Source organism: Dermacentor andersoni, chromosome 7, assembly GCF_023375885.2.
Source record: "Dermacentor andersoni chromosome 7, qqDerAnde1_hic_scaffold, whole genome shotgun sequence".
Taxonomy (NCBI): domain Eukaryota; kingdom Metazoa; phylum Arthropoda; class Arachnida; order Ixodida; family Ixodidae; genus Dermacentor; species Dermacentor andersoni.
In genome coordinates this window covers 138,512,188-138,535,615 of record NC_092820.1, presented here as the reverse complement: position 1 = coordinate 138,535,615, position 23,428 = coordinate 138,512,188, and the positions used below count along the sequence as shown (strand labels likewise).

At 43.3% G+C, this 23,428-nt stretch overlaps 1 protein-coding gene across 1 annotated transcript in view; it reads left to right on the top strand.

The window, feature by feature from the left end:
• The window catches only part of LOC129385349 (uncharacterized), a 65,061-nt gene that overhangs the window by 1,149 nt on the left and 40,484 nt on the right, over positions 1-23,428 (top strand). Inside the window, exon 2 of the mRNA XM_072289528.1 lies at positions 5,235-5,317. Within this exon, the coding sequence (XP_072145629.1) occupies positions 5,235-5,317 (83 nt within the window). The remainder of the gene's footprint in view (positions 1-5,234; positions 5,318-23,428) is intronic.

The window sequence follows — 23,428 nt, the reverse complement described above, 5'->3', positions numbered from 1 at the left end:
AACAGCGTGCTGCGTATATTGCTCCGGATGTCAACAAAGCACTAACAAGCTTTCGGCACACGTCAGCACCAGAAATTGTCATAAAAACCTTCGCAGGTGTATGCAAATCTGAAACGTGATACTACAAGGCGTAAAATCTCTATAAGGAAGTCCTCACACTCTTTTTAAGCGTTAGGGTTCTGTTTGCAAACTCATAGCATCGCTAGAACGCTACAGAAACTCTACGTTGGTAGTCAGCTAGATGTGTCTGCAGCTGTGGCGGCGAATGCTGACTCCGAGGTCCTGCAACGCAGCCGCTGTGGGAGCCATCCCTAACTACGGAAGTACGGCGAACCACGACTGGGCTCGAACGCTATAGTTTACGTTGATGCGATAGACAGTACGAAGCCATTTCACTCGCTCCTGCTGCCTTGCTTCCTCACGCCATCGTTTTGCACTGCTATCCTTACTTCATATGGTTGCGTACTAAATTGCTATCGCAATCCATGCTCCGCCTTTCGGGCAAAACTGCTACTTTTTTTCGCGTACTCATGCGGGATGAAGGATAAGGGCACACATATCATGATAAAATATATAGATGAGGAAGAAGGGAAGATCAAACGCCCACGAACGCTATAAAACTGCACCGAGGCTTCAAAAGGTACTTTCCTACAGAACTTTACATAACGTCTCACATGATAACCAAAATACCTTCGCGAAAGAAGGTATTTTGCTTTGTGAATTCAAGGCGTGAAATTTTTTTAGGAATGTTTCCACCATATTGTACACGCAGTTGTGCAAAAAATTATCTTGCCTGAAGCTACATTCGCTTCACAAGTGACTCCAAATTTTGAGGAAGACAGTCTTGTAGCTAAAAAGATCGAATGATGCCTCATCAGAAAGAGAAGATATCAAATTTATGTATACCTGTTTGGAGCTGTACATAATAATATCATCCACGAATAAAGGGTTCTGTTAGCCGGGAAGTCTTTTCTTACACCGCCATGAAACTTGTCAGCGACAACGGCTTATCAAATATTCTAATTATTATTGCTTTGCTTCTCGACGGCTGAAGACTAATCGTGAGAGGTATAGTATTGTACACTATGATATTGAAAAGGAATTCAAAGAGCCGAAGCACCATATTCATTTATTTATTTATTTATTTGTTCACAATGCAGACCTACTGGACTATTCAAGAAGGACGGGGGGGTTAGAAGCAAAATGAGAAATATTAGCGGCAATATCAACAATACTAGCCAAATTAAAATACTAACTGCATATTGGATAGTCGCTAAACATATTTTTATGGGAAGAGAACGAGTACGACCATGCAATGAAGTCAAATATTCAATTGCACAGGCAAAAATACTGCATTTAAAATTGTCAGTATGCATTATCAGTATTGGGGAGAAGGCTTTTGAGCATTTGACTGAAACAGAAGAACGAGACATGGAGAGAGCGTTCAGTATTAAAGTGCTAATAACTTACACCTCAATCTAGCTGCGGTATTACATTCCTCATTGACCTGAACCATCCGTCAGGAAGAGCCTCTGGCCTTTTCTCGAAAAGTTCACAAGCTTCCAGACTCAAATAGTCGGGTATATTATGACGTACACCGCACCATTTAAATACTGTCATATGACCTTTATCACTCTCCATACCTGTCTTAACTAATAATCATAGGTTGGAGTGGCGAGGTTACTTGAAGTTCCCATCACTTAGAGAAGAAGGCATGAGATATTATTCGAGGTCATGTCACTATAACGATTATGTGTGCGTGCAGTACGTTTAGCTTCACGATATATTTTAAGGTTAATATAAATATAATTAGAATTACTTTTTCAGTGTAATCAAATCAGACTAGGAGACCTGTTCACGAATAAATGGGCAACAGTACATAAGTATGCCGATAAATGCGTGCCTCGAAGCTGGGCAAACAGAATGAAATCGAAGCTGATTTGCAACAAGAGTATACCTATTCGCAAAAGCAGTATTACAGTACGATGTTTCAACTCGCGACACTTTGAGGCGCTAAATTGCCATCAATAAGAAGTACGGAGCATTGGTGAAAGAAAGCTATCAACGAACTCTGCTATATTTACCGCGAACATTTCGAAATGAACTGAACAGAAAAAAACTAATCGCTGGAAAACAAAGGAGCGTTGAGCACATAAAGCAATACTTTAGTCAGGATGATGTAATTATGGTAAATAAATTTCACCATGTTACGTGCCAAAACCACGATATGATCAATAGGCATGCTATAATACGCGACGCATTATATGGTTCGGAAAGCTGGAGTATTTACTTGCACCTATGAACACAAGCGTTTTGGCAGTTTGCCACTTTCAAAATGCGACTGCTACGACCAGGAATTGAAACCCTGAAATTGTGCTGATAAGTGCAACGGTATTACGATAAGCCACCTTGGCGACAATTCTAAAGGTCACACAACAATTAGGTTCTTTTCCTAGATACGTCAGATATCCGAGCGGCGCTCCTCCTGCATCATTTCCTGATGAGCCTTTCGTCAAGGGTGGTTTACACGAAGCGAAAAAATAGGCCAGGTGAAATCAGTGCGGCGTACTCGCGCAAAATAAACACGACACTCAGATTAAAAGAAGTCATCAAATTCCGACTCTTTCCGAGCGTCCTTCCTTACTATTTGTCTATGTGGCTGTATCTCAGGCTCACCTTCTATATAAATAGTCCTGTAACCACTTCCTTTCCACAATTACATGTCCCAGTAACATTCAAAGTCCTGAAGATAGGGATGCCAGAAAAATATTATTGGAACATCTAAAATATGCGGATCTCCCATGCTGTGAGCATCGGTTGAAGCGATCCATTCATTGGTGTTCGGGAATAGCGCTCTTCCTATTTATCAACCATTGCGAAGATGGAGCACATGTTCATGGTGGAAATATTTTCGCTGGAAAACGCCTCTTGGAATAAAAAAATTGTGAGACTCGATTGTGGCGCGGTCAACGACTGGTAAGAATTCGCAGGTTCATATCTGGAAATTGTATCATTGGGGTGCACGGTCTGGCACTGCACCGGTTGCGGGATGAATCAGGAGTAGAAGGCTTGTTTACGGTTCCCTTTCTTTGTGCATGCCGTGCTGTTCGGCCATCGTGTACTGCATTTCTGAACAGTGAAAAACTTTCCTAAAACGCGGCGCTCTGGCGGAGCAGTTGATAACATGTCTTGTAAGGCTATATCCGCCTACAGCCTACAACATATTGCACCTCCACCTTGTTGCACTCGAACATGCGTACTCGATACAAATAGACGAAGGAATGACAACGTGGTCTCAACGACACCATGATGACAATGCGATCACGGAACTACAAAAACGATGACGGAAGGTCAATGACGGAGCGACCACAATGGCATGAAAAGGACAAATTACGACACAGTGATGACGATATGATGACGTAGGCGCCATCATAACAATGGAAAAGCTGACGTAGTATGACGACTCGGGATAAGACATGCCACATCTACCGATCTCTTCGCCTTGCGAAAGAAACTATAGCACACGTGCCGGATCTGCAACAAATCAATGCTCTACTTGTGGACGTCAGCACGTAATAAATACCCGATATTTACAAGCGTTTGTAACTTTATTATGTCGAGCTGCGTTAGTAACCTCAAAGTGCACCAAAAATTTTTCTCTTGGCAGTCTTTAATACGTGAATGATATAATCAAAAGTTCGGTGAAAGACACCAATGGCATGATAAATGCATATACATGGCTTGAATTATCATATAAACTCCAGAAAGCGGGTAAAACGTTCAATACAGGGCATACAGTGCAGTATAAATTATTATAGCGCATCCTTCTCACTGATTTTTTATGGCGTTTCCAATATGTCGATCTATTTATTGTTGATCTGGTAGATAATCCCAACGCATCATGGCACGAAATTCTAGTGCAAGGCTGTTTTTTGCAGCAGGTTGTATTTAAGAAGTTGTATTTGCTATAACTCCGACAATAACTTGTGAAATACGACACAGGAGATGCAATACTCAGTTACGCAGCAAGAATGTCATTGTACTGACCATACCGTCCGCAAATTAAGCCGCACAGACAGCTCCTAGATCGTCTATTCATGTTTTGATGTGTTTGGAGAATAAGAATGGGCTGGGGTGCGCTTGGCAGGCATTCTCAGATCCTGAACAGCAGGTTGCCATTATCCCTCAAGAGAAAAGTATATAATAGCTGTGTCTTACCAGTACTCACGTATGGGGCAGAAAGCTGGAGGCTTACGAAAAGGGTTCTACTTAAATTGAGGACGACGCAACGAGCTATGGAAAGAAGAATGATAAGTGTAACGTTAAGGGATTAGAAAAGAGCAAATTGGGTGAGGGAACAAACGCGAGTTAATGATATTTTAGTTGAAATCAAGAAAAAGAAATGGGCATGGGCAGGACATGTAATCAGCAGGGAAGATAACCCATGATCATTAAGGGTTATGGACTGGATTCCAAGGGAAGGGAAGCGTAGCAGGGGGCGGCAGAAAGTTAGGTGGGCGGATGAGATTAAAAAGTTTGCAGGGACAACATGGCCACAATTAGTACATGACCGGGGTAGTTGGAGAAGTATGGGAGAGGCCTTTGCCCTGCAGTGGGCGTAACCATACTGATGATGATGCTGTTCTGTCATATTTTCTGTTCTACGTGTTTTCCCCGTGTTCTGAAAACCGCATGAAACGCAGGAAATACATAGAAATGGGAATCGTGTAAATCGCTTATTCTGCATCGTTAGAGCAATATGAGAGATGTAAATCTCTCTAAAGCCACGCGACAAATGTTGAACACTTCTGTCAGATGAGTAAACTTTCTTTAAGTCACATACACGCTCTCTCCAAGCAATGATATAAAGAATAGCAGGAATGTAAAACTTGTCGGAGCAGAAAAAAGAATACTTTGAAAACATTTCATTGCTTTTTACGTTTTCCCTGCATTGCAATAAAATCGTAGCGATGTATGTGCTTCAGTCATATCTTTCATGGATGTCATTGACACAAGGAATTAAAAAAATGCCAAGACGTAAATGTCAAAACAGTAAGATATAGACATGCGAAACGGTCACTGGAAGTTCTTCTCAAAGGAAGTATGGAATAAATAATCATAAAAGAAATCGATCAGACAATATTTTAAGTGTTCGTAAATGCGACGTGCTTCAGTTTCAGACAGCAAAGAAGAAATGCGCTTGCACGTAGTGTTTTCTCTGCTTCATTTGTCAGTATCACTGACGACGGAGGGCGGCTACATGGCGGAGAATGGCACCTACAACCTTGATTATGAAGATTACGACTCCACAGAGGATGTAGGTGTACCTATCAATAAAGTTACGACGCAAACGGCAAAGATACCTCGTAAAAACAGAACAAGTACGGAAGACGATACAGATATAGAACAGGTAAAAATACTTCGTATTTTTTTCTACGTCTGTGCGATGGTGTCGGAAACAGTTACTTACAGGCATGTAACAGCCAGCCCAACTGGGCGGGCTTTAAAGAGTGCGTCTTTGTAACAGCTTTGTATCAGATATTGCATGACCAGTATAAATGATAATGATAGACCTTATTTAAGCAGCGTTTTTGCAATTGAAGACTGTATCTTATCTCCCTTGCAATATTGCGTGTTGCCAAAACCACGTCTCTTTTCTTTCATGAGGGAGGGTTCACCCATCTATCATAGAGGCAAGACTTCTGATTCACACGCTTGCCTTGGCGCTAGGTGCTTATTAAGTTTATCAAAAATGTAACTTTTTCTGGGTGATGGTCCCCATTCCAAATATTTTCATTGGGTTATGGTAGGCAGTATGAAATTTTCCTTATTTTTGCGCCAAAGGACGCTGTTACATTATTACTTATCCCAGTTGTTGCCTCCATTTTAAGAAGTTTTGTAGTCGAAGCGGAAGAAACCTTGAATGGCGCCTACAGTAGGAATGTGGATGAAAGGATATTTCGTCCATATTTTCATAGGTTCTATAATGTTTTGCGCAGTTTTCTGTTTTATCTTTATAAGTTTTGCAGTTTGAAATTATAACGTAAAGAAAGTTATGTTGCCGGGATTGGCCGAGCTCTTTCTTTAGTATCAGAGGCACTGCTGGTTGAACTATTGCCAAAGGAGCCCAGATATTCTGTGGTTATGTGAAAAAGGTCCAGCTTGAAACCTTCGCATAATTAAGTGGCATAATCTGTGAGCTTTTAAATATACTTCCTCTAAAATATACGCGCCATATAAAATGGCAAGTTGATAACATCGACCGCTCATAATCCGCATAAATGCGACTAGACGTGTTCGAAAACATATTATGCTGTTTTGAAAGCTGTTGCTACGAAATCAATTATTTACCAAGTTTATATTCACACTAAAAAGGTTGTCTGCTATGGGCTCAAAACAGTTATTAGGCACAATGTTTTGAGCGAGCGAGTCATCTACAAGGAACCTTTTGAAGTTTATGGCATAATTTTAGGCAACCAAAATGTTTTATTAGAAATGGTCGAAAGAAACAGCTTCGCTCAAAATTATACTTTCATCTTGCAAAGTCGACGAAGTTAGCAGCTTCTTTTTTTCTTTACCAAATGTTTGTTATCACCATTCGCCGATACAGCGTTGACCAGTCGTTTAATGAGAATGCGATGTCGGCTCCTGATGGAACAATGTAGCGTGATGAACTTTATCCTTAAAAGAGAACTCTCTGGTTTATCCTACAATTTCCGGACACTGAAGAAAGCGTTGGAAAGCAGTTTCGGAACGCACACGTCAAACCTAAATAATGTACGCTAGTGTCCGCAGGAGCCTACTAAAAAAAGAAAGCCGCCTACTAGTGCTATAAATGCAATTAGATTCGTCCTTGTCACGTTGATTTGAATATGTATATAAATAAACTTTCTGCTTCATTCCTTCCTGAGAGTAGGTATAAGCTGAGAAATACTCGCTCGCTCACACGCACATACACACATTCACGCATGCGCACGCACACACAAGCAAACACGCACAGAAAGTACACACGTTCGCTGGTATACACATTTGCACGCGCCCACGCATGCACGCACGCACAAAGACGTGTATACATGGACTCATGCTGCTCATGCGCAAGCAGTTTCAAATGTAGGAACTCAAACACACGCGCATGCGCAAAAGCAAGTACACACGCATGCACGCACAAGGTCTGTTCACGCATACGCACTCACTCTCTTTCCCCGCTGACTCACAAAAGTATACATGCGCCAAGAGACTTAATGACACTCGCTCTGCAATTGCCGTTCAAACTCCAGCCGTAATAAATTGTTTTACGGTTTAAAGTTGGCGCTTCTTCAAATCAATGTGCTCTCTGCGGAGAGAGTGCAAAACCATGTGCTCCTGTCTTGTGATGTAACGCCGATCTCTGACCAAAACGCTGCTTTAATACACAACCGAGGTTTAGACGGTACAATATATGCATATGTTTTTAGAAGGGACTATTCTGTCAGCGCAGTCAGCTGAAACTTGTTGATACTCCGGCGATATATCCAAAGAAAATTTTCTAAACTTTTGCCCATTAAGCTCCGCATGTGCATTGACGTGAAATTCCACAGAACGGTGAAAGTGCAGTCTTCAAAAATCCTAAGTATGCCCACACAACAAGGCACGATAGTGTTTTTCTTCTTTTTTTATGTAACACAAAGACATGTTCATGCTTTTTGTTATGTTGTCCAAGGAGTAAAATCTGATTATAAAAGTGATGACCTAAAAATGAGCAACACATTACTATACTTTAGGATATGAAAATAGAATATGTTTTATTTGAAGAGCACCACCGCAAAGCCGAAACCAAATCTTGAGTTTTGTATTCCTGCCATCGAGTAGAAAAATTTGCAACTAAGTTGCAACTGTATGGGACTCCGCTGCGGTGCCGATGGGCGACCGCCAGTTGCCAAAAGGTTTTCACAGGTGAGTGTTGGTTTCACAGGTTTACAGCGAAGGAAGTGCAGTACTTCGGCGAGGTGCATTGTGGTGCGTTGAGCTGAAAGACGCAACAGGCTCAAGTTTGTTGTAGATTTCCTTGTTGATAAAAAATCTGCAAGCAATAGGCCGCTGCATTGAAAGACAAAACGATTGATTCGGATATCAGCTCGTCAATTGTGCTCCAAACACTTGCAAACACTTAAATTTCTGCACCATTCTGTGTGGCGTGCGCTCCCCAAGTAGAGTACATAGGATCCTTATGGCGTTTCAGTAAGATTGCTTACCGCATTGTGGGAAACCTAGCTTATCATTAACCTAGAATGGAGGTGGAACAAACAGATGCACCTCATAGCACATCACATCATTAACGTAGGTAGGCTAGAACACGTTCATATACTCAGAGTGTATGGTTACAGCTGTGCTAATTGATGTGTAGATGTCGTACACGCTCCTAAACGTGTTATTGAATGTATGCGTAGGAAATAAAATATTAAGAATTTGTGGTTCACGCAAGCGCCAAAGAATGAGCGATTTCGGCTATGCTTAAAGCGCTGCATCAAGATAGACGTGGTGTGATGCGGCATCTGACTTGTCCCAAGAACAGTGAAAACGATTTCTAAAGATATTCTAACAAAATGCGGCCTCGTATCGGACACTAGAGGAACGACGAATTCCCCAGGTATCATTATAGAGTGGCCGGTGTAATCGGGGCACCGTGGCCAACAGCGCAGGTCGCGCAGTCCTACACAACCGCAATCGCAGTATGGCCGGTTACTCGCCGGTACCACCACTCAACCCTCGACGACGCTCATGGTGGCGTTGACTAGTTTCGTTTTGACATGGAATGGTAGTTAGTAGAACAAAATTACGTCAAATGTGCAGCTAGTCCGTAAATGATAATCCAGTACTAAATAAATAAAGATAAATTACAGTGCTTTACGGGCCGAAACCACGAAATGATTACGAAATACGTGTGGATGGGGCACTTCGCAATAATTTAGACCAGATCGGGTTCTTTAACGTGCATCGAATGTCTGGTACGCTCTTCTGTCTTTTTTTTTTTTGGCACTTCACCTCCGCTGTTGCTATTTAATCCCACGATCTCGGTCATAAAAACACAGGGCCAAAGCCACTAAAGCACCATGGCGGGTGCTCAGCACGAAACAACTAGCGTGATCGAGAGGAACAATATTGTATAAGGCATTTGGTCTCGCAGACAGGAAGCGAACACCTACTGTCTCGCTAAGGTGGCTTAGTTGGTTCGAACGTAGAATATTTAGTTCGCTGTTCGCCCTACCTACGCCCAGAAAACTAATTTATTTATGCTCACGGTATTTGTGTGGCCAAAGAAATAAATAAGCATACTGTGACCAACGACGGCCGGATCACAAGCTACGTCGGCGGTGAGGGCGGCGATCAGTGAGCTGGGCCAACCTTCGTAACAGGCCGTATTTCAATGGGCGCAAAAAGCATAAAGCACCTGTCTAACGTGCATTTGGGTGCAAGGTGAAGCACGGCGCTGTGGACGCATAAAAGCACGCAATGAAAATAGAAAGCACCTGCTGAGCATACAAGCGGAGGCGACAAACATGGGTGGAGCTGATACGACGGAGCATTAACGCTTGGACTATATCGACAGCGCCAACCGCTGTTCGAAAGCATGTTCGCTTTCGAGCCAAGGAACGAAATTGTTTTGCGTATATGAAAAAAATTAGAAACTCACGTATGGGTAGCTTGATTTAATTTTGCAATTGCAGTGGGGCACTTGTGGTACCTCGTCAAGACACAGAAGGTCAAGCCCTACCTGGTCGATGACGCGCAAAAGTACATGGAATAGTTTAACATTAATTAGCAGAGCCGATGACTTAAGGCTCCTCACATTAGCGACGCCTTTGTGGAATCAAAACATTTTCACTAAATAATGAATCATCATGCATTCGCGTTAGATCATCATTTTGAAGCAACGATATCTTCATTAAAGAACGTATGTACGTATGTTGTGTGTGTATACAGTTGCTTTTTTTTATTTATCCTTTTATCTTTCTTTCTCTCACCTATCTCATCCCCTTTCCCCCTCCCCCAGTACAGGGTAGCCAACCGGAGATAATCTCTGGTTAACCTCCCTGTCTTTCGTTTGCCTTTCTCTCTCTGTCATTTCAGAACACCCAATTTTAACTATTATACAGAATCCTTGTTGAAACCCCTGAAAGGCATTTGTATATCAAAATTGGACCTTGTTAGCAAATTATTATCCTGGTTTTTCAAAGTTGTTTTGGGGTTCAGTTGTCTTATCCGCAAAAGATTATTAGCCAATTCCTGAACTATTTTGGTAATTATGATTTGTTCGACTTTCGTAGCTGAGTTTCACACGATTACTCGGTTGTGGAAAGAAGTTCGCTGAAATTAAACCTAAGATAGTCTCATTTGAAGAAAAATTTTCCCTAAAGGATGGGCCAGATGAAAGACACATTTTCTGTTTACTTATAATGAACTGCCTTTCAGTTCCTTAGCACGACAGAAAAAATATGGGTATATCAAAGCACTGAAAGAACTAACGATACATGCAAAGTGGACGAAATTCATTACGCATATGTGCTCGGCGCCTGCATGACCAGGTATCACCTATCCAACGGATCGACGTAAGTTTCTCACAAGAAAGATAACTCTGTCTGGCTAAATGACAAACATGTTTCTTGCAACTAGGTATAAGGCGACTGTTGAAGCTGAGTTCTCATTTCATATTGCTACTGAAGATCACAGCCGCCCGTACAATGAATTCATAGTTGAAGAAGAAGGCAAGTAAATATTTATTGACTGTTGGCTTTCTTGGACTGTTGCCTTTCTTGGCATTAAGGGTTACGGACTGGATTCCAAGGGAAGGGAAGCGTAGCAGGGGGCGGCAGAAAGTTAGGTGGGCGGATGAGATTAAGAAGTTTGCAGGGACAACAAGGCCACATTTAGTGCATGACCGGGGTAGTTGGAGAAGTATGGGAGAGGCCTTTGCCCTGCAGTGGGCGTAACCAGGATGATGATGATGATTATGATGATGATGGTGATGGCTTTCTTGGATCACTGATTCACTCTTTGGCCAATAATTTCACCTCATAGAAGCTCAAGACAAATCGAAAAATATATTTGTGTGCCGAAGATAAAAATTGAAACGCAATAATGTTCAAGCGACAAGCTACCTTTCTGGCCTAATGGAGGTCTATTTTTTGGATAGCTTACGATTATTTATTATTTCAAGAACTACTGCAGTTGTATAAATAAGGTGAACCAAATTGTAATATATTCAGCGTTTCGATTTTAACCGTCGTACCTTTCAGTTTTTCTTTCAGTGAAACAACTTCAAAAATAAAATGTTTTATCCAGCAGTCATATTACGTAGCTTCCATGCAGATATAACCGAATACTATGGAGTAATAATATTCAGGATGTCTACCAAGTTGACATTTCCAAATTCCCTGAGTTTTCCAGGTTTTACCTGAGCACCATTGCAAAATTCCCTGAATGAGCCAGAAGTTCATTTTATGTCAAGACAGGCTGACACCATGTTGCTGGATGCGGTCACTCTCTAGTAAGCATGTTGAAACAAAAATTACTTAATCCAGTTTGGATAGTGAGGAGTAATATCTATATTATTTAAAAAGAAAACGGAAGGAACAGCGAAAAAAAATGGTAAAGCCCCTTCCAAATTGAGTCGAACATTTTCAAATACGAATGAAAAGGAGGTGCATACATAAGTAAATATTTTTGAATATGAGCTATGTATATCATCTAATAGCAAGCTAATCGGTATGAGGCCGGAACTTTGTCACAACTAAGATTCTCTCTCAGCAGCTGGAACGTCAATCTCAACTGTCCTGACATACTCTCAGCCCGTACATAACATCCCAGTGTTGGGTTTCACTGCTTTAGAGCCTATTTTGGTTTGAATGAGGGGCACTTGCATCTCGGCGTTAGCCAACACTTTGTTTTTTGAGCTCAAGCTCCTGCAAAGAGGCGGCGGCACGCTTCCTTTCCCGTTAATTCCTCAGTGCATCGGTCCTTTCTGTTCTCATCTTCCTTCTGCCACGCGTTCACCCATGGATCATTTGAAGCATCCTCTTGGTCAGTTGTACAGTCAACGTCCGATTTTTCGGACTCCCTAGGGGCTGCGAAAACGTTCGAAAAATTGGCCAGTTGGAAAAAATAAATGCATGCTACTTACTGCCCTTAGGGGCTCAAACCACCACAGGCACATTCGAAAACGCTTGAAGGCCTGTCGGTACACGTACTAGGCATTACGGTGCTCGTACTGTGACAGGCAATACCGGGTGCATGCATGTATACTTAAGGAATACATACTGTGACCCGTGGCAATAGCTCCTTCCCATGTCTGTTATGCTTCACTGCAATACTTTTGCGTATGGTTCACCAAGCAACATTTCTGTACAAAGCCGAAGCTGACTTTCGGGAACCGCCATTATGCAACGCACCGTGCTTTCCAAGCTTTTCAGTCAATCGCGAGGACCACATAGGCGGAGTCCATGCCATTGCTGACAGCAGCGAATTCTTTCAATAAAAAATGAATGCATGTCTTTAAGTGCGATTAAGGGCTAAGATTGCCACAGGCACGTCTGAAAAATTTCTTAAGGCTTGCAGTACACTTAGTAGGCATATCGGTGCTCGTACTGTGACAGGAAACGGGAGTGCACGCCTGTATAATTAAGGAATGCATACTGTGTCCCGGTACAATTGCCCCTTCCCACACTTGTTATTCTTCGACGCGTAGCAATACTGTAATAAGGCAAAGCCAACTTTCGTAGACTGGCATTGCGCAACGCGCGGTGCTCTGCGAGCTTCGAAGCCAATTGCGAGGATTACAAAAGCGGAGTCGGTACCACTGCTGACAGCGGCGAATTCGTTCAATGAAAAACACAGCACCGCACGGCAAGAAGCTTAATAGCGAACGTAGAAGCAGCTAGGCCTAACGTTGCCGCGGTGGTGGCTACGGCTGCCAGCGGATCTGCGTGCGCGAGGGACGGTTCGAGGCGGCGAGATAATCAACATGGCGGCGGTAGTGGCTTTGATTAATGCCATTTCAGATCGGTAATCGGGGCAATTTACATTGACTATATGGAGTACGTGGTGGTGCCGCAAAGCCGTGCGAATTATCGGGCATGTTCGAAAAATCGGGAGTCTGGAAAATCGGTTGTTAACTACTCTGGCAATACCCCGTGCCGATGACACGGCGTCAATGACGATTCGTTACAATTCCTCTTTTACTAGAGCCATCGTTAACACGACTTTCGTTCCCTTTCAATAAAGTTGCAGTTAGTTTTCCCTGATAAAAGCACAAATTCCCTGAGTTTTCCTTGATATTTCCAGACTACTCGAATTCCCTGCGAATTCCAGGTTTTCCCGGTTGGTAGACACCCTGAATATAGAGCTATTACTGATGCTTAGAGTTACTTTGGTTGAGTTAGACGAAGGAGAAGCAATGACCCTGGTTTTCGTAAAGCACAGCAACATAAAACTAACCGGCAATGACAACCGGAAAAGCACACGCGGAATCACTTATATTAATTGAAATGTACGAAATATACATAAACAAATAATAGGGGGGATGACTAACTGGCCGGAGGTGGGATACCACATGCAATCAGTTGTATTTACGTGAACATTTAATTTTTACACTTTTATTTAGTCATTTCATTTATTAATCAAACAATTCCAGCAAGGCTGTCCTTGCTACATCGTCTGTTGACTTTATGTAGTGGTATCTTTCGTTAAGCTAATGTGTTTAAAATATTGTTTAAAATCAGGTGTTTGGAGTGGATCTTAAACACTTGTTACACGCATGGTTGTTGCAATAAACTCGTCTCGTATAGAACTTGAATTTAGTCTATTATTTAGTACTTCTGGTAATTACTCTACATGTATCAGTTTTTGAGCTTTCTTATTCCGCTGTGGGTCCGTAGGGTGGTCCCTATGTTTTTGAAACAGTGGAGAGTTTGTCTAGCTTTGTTCTGGGGCACTTAAAAAGAGAAGAAAAAGAAAACACTTTAAAAATATACTCCGCTCTTTATAATAAAGTTGCAGCCACTCCACTCCATGAATGTTGGCTACTAGCGGAGTTGTAAAAAAAAACATTAAACTACTGAGTATAAAGGGCTTCTGCTAACACACACAGTCGCTACTAATGGCGGTTCAACCTGTCCAGGTGTGCAAATTGAAATGCGGCCAGCGTTTCAGGACGCTGGCTTCTCCGCAAGCACTTCCTAAGTGCGTTATATGCCACTGCTCGATGCATGCGTCCATGACGTAATCGTTTCAAGGTCGTGCTTCTGTGCTAGAGGTCCTCTTTTCCACTCCTGCCGGGGGATGATTTCTGCAATCTTTATCTAATTATTTATTACGCAGTACTTTGTTGTTGAAAATGACGGATTTAAAAGTCCAAAAGACGCTTAAAACAAGAAGGACGAAGTTTATGCATATTCGTGCACTTCCCGTAGTCCCCACGCTGGTAGAACCACGGGGTTTCATGCAATAATTAGCAGTAATTCCCTCTGGTTCCCTCTGGCGCCACTGTCTACAGGAGCAGGAGCGGTTGAGCTAGCATGGGAATTATAGAAAGTACATGTATTTGCCTAAACTTCGCCTTCCTAGCTTCAGACGCCTTCGTGACTTTGTAAACTAATCAATCTCAACAGCGCACTAAGGAAAAAATAATGAGGAACACAATGTTAAAATTATCCGCCGGCACGATTCCAACACAGGACATCTAGCACAGGTGCCCGATGTCGAAATCTTTACGCCACGGATGCACGCATCGACAGGCGAAATACAGCACCCTTATGAAGTTATCGCGCGCAATTCAGTGTCTTCAGACGTCTGGCGCGTTTATATTTGGCCACCTCGACAAGCTGAACCGCTGCAATTAGTAGCGATTGTGTGTGTTCGCAGCGTCTTCTGCACATAAAGAAATATAGATGGCGTCGACATTTACTATAATGAAGGCTTACAAAACCTAATACTCGAATCCTCAAGAACGTGTGGATCAACAAGCATGAATATCAAACAAATCCACGCACTTCCCATCATTCCCATGGTGGCCCAGCGACTGCCGCGCCAGAGTTCCCTCTAGTGCAGGGTCCTGTATATTTAGTGGCGCCTGTTCGAAAAAAGATTTTGCGCTCACCCCTGCACAGTTCTTGCTTAAATTTTCCTGAAAGACCACTTTCAGTGTCTATGTAGTTTATTGTAACACTCGATACAGGTATTTGCATGGTTATAAAGAAAAATGTGCAAATTTAACTTCATCTATGGGGATGTAAGCTGCTCCCGAGATTGTGCTAGTATAAACTTGTGTCACCGCCTGCCGCGTAGTAAAGTGTTGCCCGCTGCTGGAACCAAAACACGTATTCAAAAAATATGTAGTGGCAGCCTCCGCACTTTCTTAGCAGCGCAGGCGAACCCAGAGTTTGCCTATACTTTTACTGTTAAAGTGGGCCGCGAAAGTTGCAACTTCCCACAGCTCATGTCCGTTTGGTCAGCGATTGCAAATGGTAGGGCTATTCCAGAATAAAAGCTCGAAATTATTTCCTAAAATGCTACCTTTGGCTATGTAATGATATCATGATGTGCCATAAAATTTGGGGAAAAAAAGAACATTTAGGCTTACTTCTGAAACCAGTGACCTAAAGAAAGACATCCAACGATATATGTACGTCTACATGAAGAACCCTGAAAAGCACAGAGTGGGAAGAAAGGGCGTCGTATATTTCTGGCTATTTGCTAACGTTACTGGAGGTGGCTAGGTTTCACTCTTAAGGAGGTTTCTCCACTCCAGCGAATATTGTTTAACCCTCCTTGCCTGGAACATGCGACTGCTCCCTCTGAAACGCTGCTTGCTGTAGCTGCCGGCAGACAGCGAAGAAAGGCTTTTCCTTTCTTCTTTTGCTTCGTCGCGGCAGCAGTTCGCATCTCTATAGAAAAAGGTAAATTTGCACTTTTTTCTGTAAAATCCAGGCAACTAACTGCGCCAAGTGTCGTCCTAAGCGACACAGACTCCAAAATGCGACCTTTCTGCAAAATCGGAGCAAGAACACTGCAGCGCGGAACGCAAAATCTATTTTTTTTTTTTCAAGCAGGTGCAAGCAAATATGCAAGGCCCTGTTAATTTATGCAGTAGTCTATGCAATAAAGTATTGTATAGTGTAGGAAACTCTAGTGGCTGAACCGCCCCGACTACAGCTCCCGTGGACACTAGCGCCAGCAGGAAGAGGTAGAAGGATAGCAATATAGACAGGAAAAAGGCTGTATGAAAGTTTTCTTGCAAGAACCATATACTTAGGTCAGCAAATACATGCAAAACGTGCTGTTTCACACGCTTTGTGGCCTAGTGTGTCACCATCATTGCACCCAGGTGCTTCACTTTAAAATGCCTTAAAATACTTTAGCATATATAGCTGCAAAAGCAGAAACAGACGCACAAAGAAAAAAATTATACAAATCCAACACCCATGTTACAATCTATATATACGTGAACCAAATCTTTCGTGTAGCCGTTAATGAAATGCCATAATTGAGCTCATTTCATTCGTAGAGCGCATGCTTTAAAGAAACTAATGCGCACATGTGGCTTGTGTTTATTGCTTTCTTATTTATTTAAAACTTACCGGCCGCTTCCTTGCCGGCCCCTTTTTCTGGGCGTTGGTGATCACGTTCGGATTATGGGAAGCTTTGCTTGCGACTTCAGTAGTAGCACCGATCTCCAACTCGCACCAACTCGCGCCAACTCGCGCCCGCGCAACAACGCATCCATAAGGTTTTGTGACGTCTTTGTTGGTCGTCGCTGAGCAGTTTCTTAGAGCCCGGCATTGTCACAGAATTTTCAAGTTCCATGTAAAACAAGCAGGTCACCGGTGCTGAGTGTGCCAGCCACATGTCGAGAAAACTTTATCAATATTTTGGGCCATAGAAGGTCCTGCAGTAATTGCTAGGGCAAATTTATGCACAGTGATCGGTCAGCCACCACGGGAATAGTGATATTGTGCATATATTTGCCTTACTTTTTTGGTTGTGGCTTTACGGCGTCCTTTTGCGTTCGTTTATTATGCTCTATCTGCCGTAATTATTTTTTAAATTACAAAGCAGTCTATATTTGTACAAATTATGAAGGCCCCATGAACACGCATAATCGGTACTTAGTGCAGCAATGCCGCCAAAGGCGTGATTGCCAAATCAAAAGGCCTCAAGTGTCTCAACGCGGTCGCTAGCCCGCGAGGAACTGATAAGGATGTTTGTTCTATGCGGCTTGTGAATTAATGTGTCCATGGCGCATTTGCTTCAGTATGGGCTTCTGTACAAGAAATCTTGTGCTTGAATCATACCATCCGAGAATTTTAATGGTGCTTATTTAATTATTTATAACGCACTGCTTAGGTTAAATTGATAAGTTCATTAAGACAGTTGAAGCCATAAGGACAAAGTTAAGCATCCCTCTCCCAGGCTGGCTCAACAACCCCGCTTGCAGCTCCCGTAGACAACAGTGGACAATAGCGCCACAAGTCCCTCTAGTAATTATTGTATGAAATCTTACGGTTTGGGATTTTCGCAGATGTGTGTCGGCAGCTGGCGGATTTCTGACAAAATATCACTTAGGTTGTAAACTAGGTGGCTGTAACCGTACAGTAGTTTGTGTATTACGAGCAATGCAACTCATGTAGCCTATACGGCTCTAGTGGTCTTTTGAGTCAAGAAACGGTAAGACGGACGGAACGGGGCAGAAAATTACCCCGGAGTCCTAACCAAAGAATGCTACGCATTATAAACACTGCTCCATGTAAGCGCACATATTTATTCTTCACTTTATTGTCTTTCAGGAGTTCGCAAGCCATACGAAACATTGGTATACCAAAGCAAAGACAACACATGTGGAGTGTTTTACATGAATTTCCACAGTGTTTTAGAGGGTATGTACACAACCGTTATACAGGGTATTTACTTATACCCTACCGCACCGTCATTCCCGCCTGTAGCCATCAACACCAATCATATTTTACCTACAATGTTAACCTTTACTTGCCATGAGAGGAAGCGAAACATATTTAGTCAGTTCATAATAAACGGACAGCACATATCCCTTATTTAGGAGTACGAAATGTAAAAAATTTTAGACATTTCGAAAGCTCAACAAAGAATGGCGGATCATCATTAAGATTATCAATAATATTTGAATATCATGAGCGATATCAATAGCCAATGTAATCAATAAGACAAAGGCAAGCATTGATATAACAGTTTGCTGAGTGTTCATTATTGCGCTCTTCAAATGAAATCATCGTAATATCTTTCTGACAGGCTTCACAAGCAGAACCAAGAAATGAGGTGTTTAGTCTAAAAAGTCGCAGTCCCGCCCGAAAGGTGAAGCACCGATTGCGGTAGAAAGTTAGGAGATGAACATATGAATTGAGGAAATGTAAGCGTGACTGAAGGAGGACGTAGGAAGAATCAGACACACAAAGACAGCGCTGTCTTTGTGCGTATGCTTCTTTCTACGTCCTTGTTCAGTCGCTCTTACACATTGTATCCAGGATTCAACCACCTAGCCCGCCTACATGTTTTAACTAAACTGACAAGCACGGTGTGACGGGCGCACAGGTAAACATGAACACATCTCGCTCGGTGAGCCCGGAAACTTGCTGTCGAAAGGCTGGAGTGAGAAATGGCGGCAGCAGCAAGCCAATTCACTTTCGTACGTTTCTCACTTCAGTGGGAAAGCAACGTCAAAAGCACAGCGCATACGTAGTTACCGGCACTACGCACACCCTGCAAACAACGCAGCTTGCTTATAAGACACACGAACGCCGGCAACGCTTCCCTACAGCGTAGGTAACTGCGTCCCCCACGGCGTCGGCCATTCGCGTGCTCAACACCGTAGTTCTCAACAGCGTGCTCAACACCGTAGCTCAACACGCCGCGGTTGTATATACTCTGTACGGAGCGGCAGGCGGGGAGGACATCGAGGCACCCTAGCAGCAGTCGGAGAAGAACGTCCCTGCTCCCTCACGCGCCACAGGAGTGGTCACGCTCGCGTCCCACGTTCCTCCCTCGCGCATGCGACATTGAACCGCATTCTCCGGCTCACCCTCGCACTCTTCCACTCGCATATACAGCGTACGGCGCGCGGCAATGGTTTTATCGCCCTTGGACTTTATACTGAACCTCACAGTGACGGCGACGCCAATCGCAGAAATGCGCCTGGAGTGTCCATATAATTTCTATCGCAATAAAAATATTTGTTTTCACCAAAGCGTGTATATCTTGCCGGAAATACAGGGCCGCAAATAATTTTGGACGTGAAGAACGCTCCTAGAAAAGCAAAGTAAACCTAAATAAAAATACGACATGCTGTGATAACTGAAAACTGACCTATTTTTTGCGGCGAATAAGCTGTTATTTCTGGCGTAAGCGTCGTAAAAACAGCTACCTTCGCCAAAGGCTCAAAATGAATGTAGGGCAGGCGCATGTGACGATTTTTGACCACGAGAAGTGCCCCAACTCACTAGTTTACCGAAACGTTTTTGTCAAGTAACTGGAGAAATGGGGTACACACATATATTTTTTTAGATTTGTTAACCTTTTGAGGATTACTGCTCTACATGTAGAACTGCCGAAAGAAGCCCCAAGTGGCTATGGCTATACATTAGTGTATGGCGTCAACCTAACGTCCGAAAAGCGCACCTTTTCGGAACTAAGTGTATGCCTCCTTGCCGGCCTCGCGTCACTCCGCAGATGCTACAACTTTTGGTTACTTTGAAAATAGAATGTTACAGTGCTTCCTTCCATTCGAAGGCTTCCGCGAAAACTGTTGTTTCGTTGCGGTCCGCAGGGGCTCCCACCACCGCAGTTATGGGATTAGTGCCGCTTCGCCTTGTTCGCTAAGGATACTCAAGCTAGCGCTTGCGTGCTTTTCGGAATTCTCGCGAGCATTGCTACTGGTTACCAGCGTATATAAATCTCGTTTATATATCGTTTCTTATCACTCAACGCATAGCTGTCGCTTAGGCATGTGATCATATTGTTCACCGGTGGACGCTCTCAAATCGTTAATACTTCAACGCGTGCGAGCGGCCTGATGGCAACATAAGGCTTTTAAATAAGATAGGCACTTGCTTGCATTAACGCTACAGTCACGATCCTTTTTTCATTGCTGCAATTTCTTATTTGTCCCATACGTCATATTTTGAGGGAATAAAATTATAGTGTACAGGACAGCTTGCCTAATTAGGTCGCAAGCATAATACGTCGCTACCATCCTCTCTCTCAAGAAATAATTATCAGCGGCGATGATCATCAAGTATCATCATTTCAGTATTATATTTATTGTTCTGTGCATCTTTGTTTTCTTATTTCAGATCCTCAAGTCTGGTTTGAAATAAGATTAAAAAACACCTCATTACTAACAGGACCAGACAGCGGATGCATGAAGCGTTTCCAAGAAATTTCTCGTAATCAATATATAACGTATAACTATACTTCTCAATGCCAATGTATATTCCTTGGCCAAGCTTATTAAACGAAAGTAACGTGAAAACATTCCAAACAAAGACTTCTGGCTTTTACTGAATACAACACTTGAGCGCAGACGTAGCATCCAACTAGGACTATGCTTTAGCTGCAAATCCCAGAACTTCATCGAGGAAACGCCTACAACACGGTAATTATTACCTGAGCAACTCTTAAACGCCTGTCCGCCCTCACCCCCTCCTCGTGTTTTTCTTACGCTGCTTCACCTAGGCAGGTTTTATTTTGCTTGTAACGTTTGCATTATACGGCTCGCATGAGTGACCACTGTCACCCTGCAAGTATCATTTTTATATAATTTATTGAACTTATCCGAAAATGCAGCAGGCCTTTTTCGGACCCTTGCGGGAGTGCATTACGCAATCAATAGATGAACACCAACAAAAGACAAAATTTCAACAATATCTGTAGCTAATATAAGCAAAGAAAGATAATGAAATACATTGTGTTAAAAATTAAGTATATCCATTGTGCATTAGGCGAAATATTGCTGTGTGGAATAGTTCTTACAGGCACGCCAGGTGGTGTATCGTCAGAAAAAATAACCTGCGGAAACAAAAAAATAATACATGCGGAAGTTTACTTGACTAAGTTGCTGGCGAATAGTTATACTGCTCTTTGGCCTGGGAGAAAGAGTATGCTTCGGCATTCTTGCAGACATCCGTGTCGCCTCCACTTGCCTTTACTGACAGGACCAAAATAAAATAGCACAACCGCTTTTTCTTGCTCCTACTCTTAATTTGGTTTTGAACCTACCAAAATGTTTGAATGCTGGCATATGTAATCATAGAGCCAGATTTTCACTCTTGCCGGCTCTCATAACGACTCCGTTGAAGTGTGCAACCATGCTGTTGGGCAGGCGGAGGCCAGACAAAGCTTCTGAGGGTTGGAACGGCTGCAAAACAAAAACAAGAAGAAGAAACTTGCAGCTGCCCTAACGAATCACAGGTGACCGGCAAATGATAAAAAGTGCAAAAAAGGAGAGCAAGGAACCTCGAGATCCGCGTGGGAAGCAAACCACGGCTGCGGGGCTAGCAAAGTTGGCAGCGATGAGGTGGTGCCGGTTTGTCAAACGTGAGGAAACGGTCGGTGAGCGGACCCGAGACTTTTCCACGACCTCGGTTGCGTGGGCCATTTCTGAGGGTCGCACAGCCGGCCCGGCTGACTTCACTCGCAGAACGTAGCAGCTATCCGTTCGTCGACAGCGCTGACCACGACCACCAAACCTGGCACTGATTAGAGCATCGACATGAGGCTCTGCGTTTCGTCCACTTCCAGGTCCTCGGCAATTACAATGTCGCCTTGGGCAGCAAAACAACTAAGGCGAATCTGAGCTTTCCCAATATCTATGAGAGTCTGCCTTTCACTGTCGTTAACGGGCGTAATCTCTCATATATTTATAGTGAATTCTAATGACAGATTCGGAGCACTTCCCATAGTGTTTCTTTTTCTGTTTCTTGCGAAGCACTGTATTTTATTGGGAGATTGAGAGAGCCTCCCGTATCTTGCATTTTCGGATTAGATCCACTCCACGGAGCAGCGCTGTTTGCTCCACAAAAATTGATGCAGTCGACCGGAAGTCGCCTGATGTGAGGCCAACGACAGAAAACGTAGCGCTATGGCGCGCGCGCCCGTGAACGTGAATCACGGTCTCTCGGAATCAATGAGTGGTGCTTCGCATCGTCAACTTGCGCGTTTACTGCTTGCGGAGAGCAATGATGAATCTGTAGCACGATAGCTAGCTGGGCAAGTCGCTGCGTCTGCGTTGTTATTACTTACAACGCGAAATAATAACAAGGACGAAGAAGAGAGACGAAACACAAGCGGTCGTGATTCGTCTCTCTTCTTCGTCCTTGGGATTAGTGCACCTTGTAAGTAATAATAATGACGCGTCTAGCTCAAGTTTCGAACCGACCATCGGCAACTCATGCCACGATGTTTCTAGAGCTAACTATTCAAGCAAACTGTCGACATCTATCTTGTTTTGGCCCCTGGCCAAGAGACCGAGAGATGCGCATTTTATCGGCGACGTCGTTCGCAGGTACTAGGACGGTGAGCTCGAATTTTAACTTTGGGTGATGAAATGCATGTCCCAATGCACTTCAGGCTGTCCCGATGCGTTGCCACTTAACCGATCACGTGGATCGCTGCGTCTCGGATGATCACGGCGTACAACACAAGCAAATTTGCATGCAGTGTTATTTCCAATAGAGTGCCAGGAGCTAAAAAGAAGCACGAAACTTCTAAACACAATGGGCGCGCGAGTTTAAGGTGAAAATGACAGGAAAGTAATACTGGGTGCTTTCGGAAGCGGATGCTTGCTAGCGCCCCTACGAAGTTGTCCCGCGGGGGTGCCTTTGTTTCAATCGCACATTTTTTCCTGTTGTCCTCCGCCGTAGCGGAATGTTCGCGCCCAGAGTTCGCCGGCCATTTCAACTGTACCATTGGAACTCAATATTGGCGCTGCTGCATGACTGCTCAGGCTCTGTCATTCTATAGTTGCACGATATGACTGCGCTTAAGATTTGTTTCGCGTGTTGTACTTATAAGTGGTTCGTTTTGATGACAGCATTGTGGAGACTGCGTTTGTGTACGAGCGGCTTCCTGCTTTAGTTCGCACCAAGGCTTAATCTGTTGCCTGCGTGACACCTCCATAAAACCTTTACTTCACGCTACAGTACGAAGCACAGACATTCATTCAATAGCGTCCGCTGCATAAGCTTTCCCTACCGCCTCAAGAAATGGCACCGCAGGCGACGTATACATGATTATTATAATTTGAACGTTGGCTAGTTGGTACTCATATCTTCAAAATAGGTGACCTTTCGTGTTGTACACAAGTTGTTACAACGTTTGAGTGCCTTACCTAATTGCTTAGTACATATTAGCTAAATCACAGGTGGTCTTT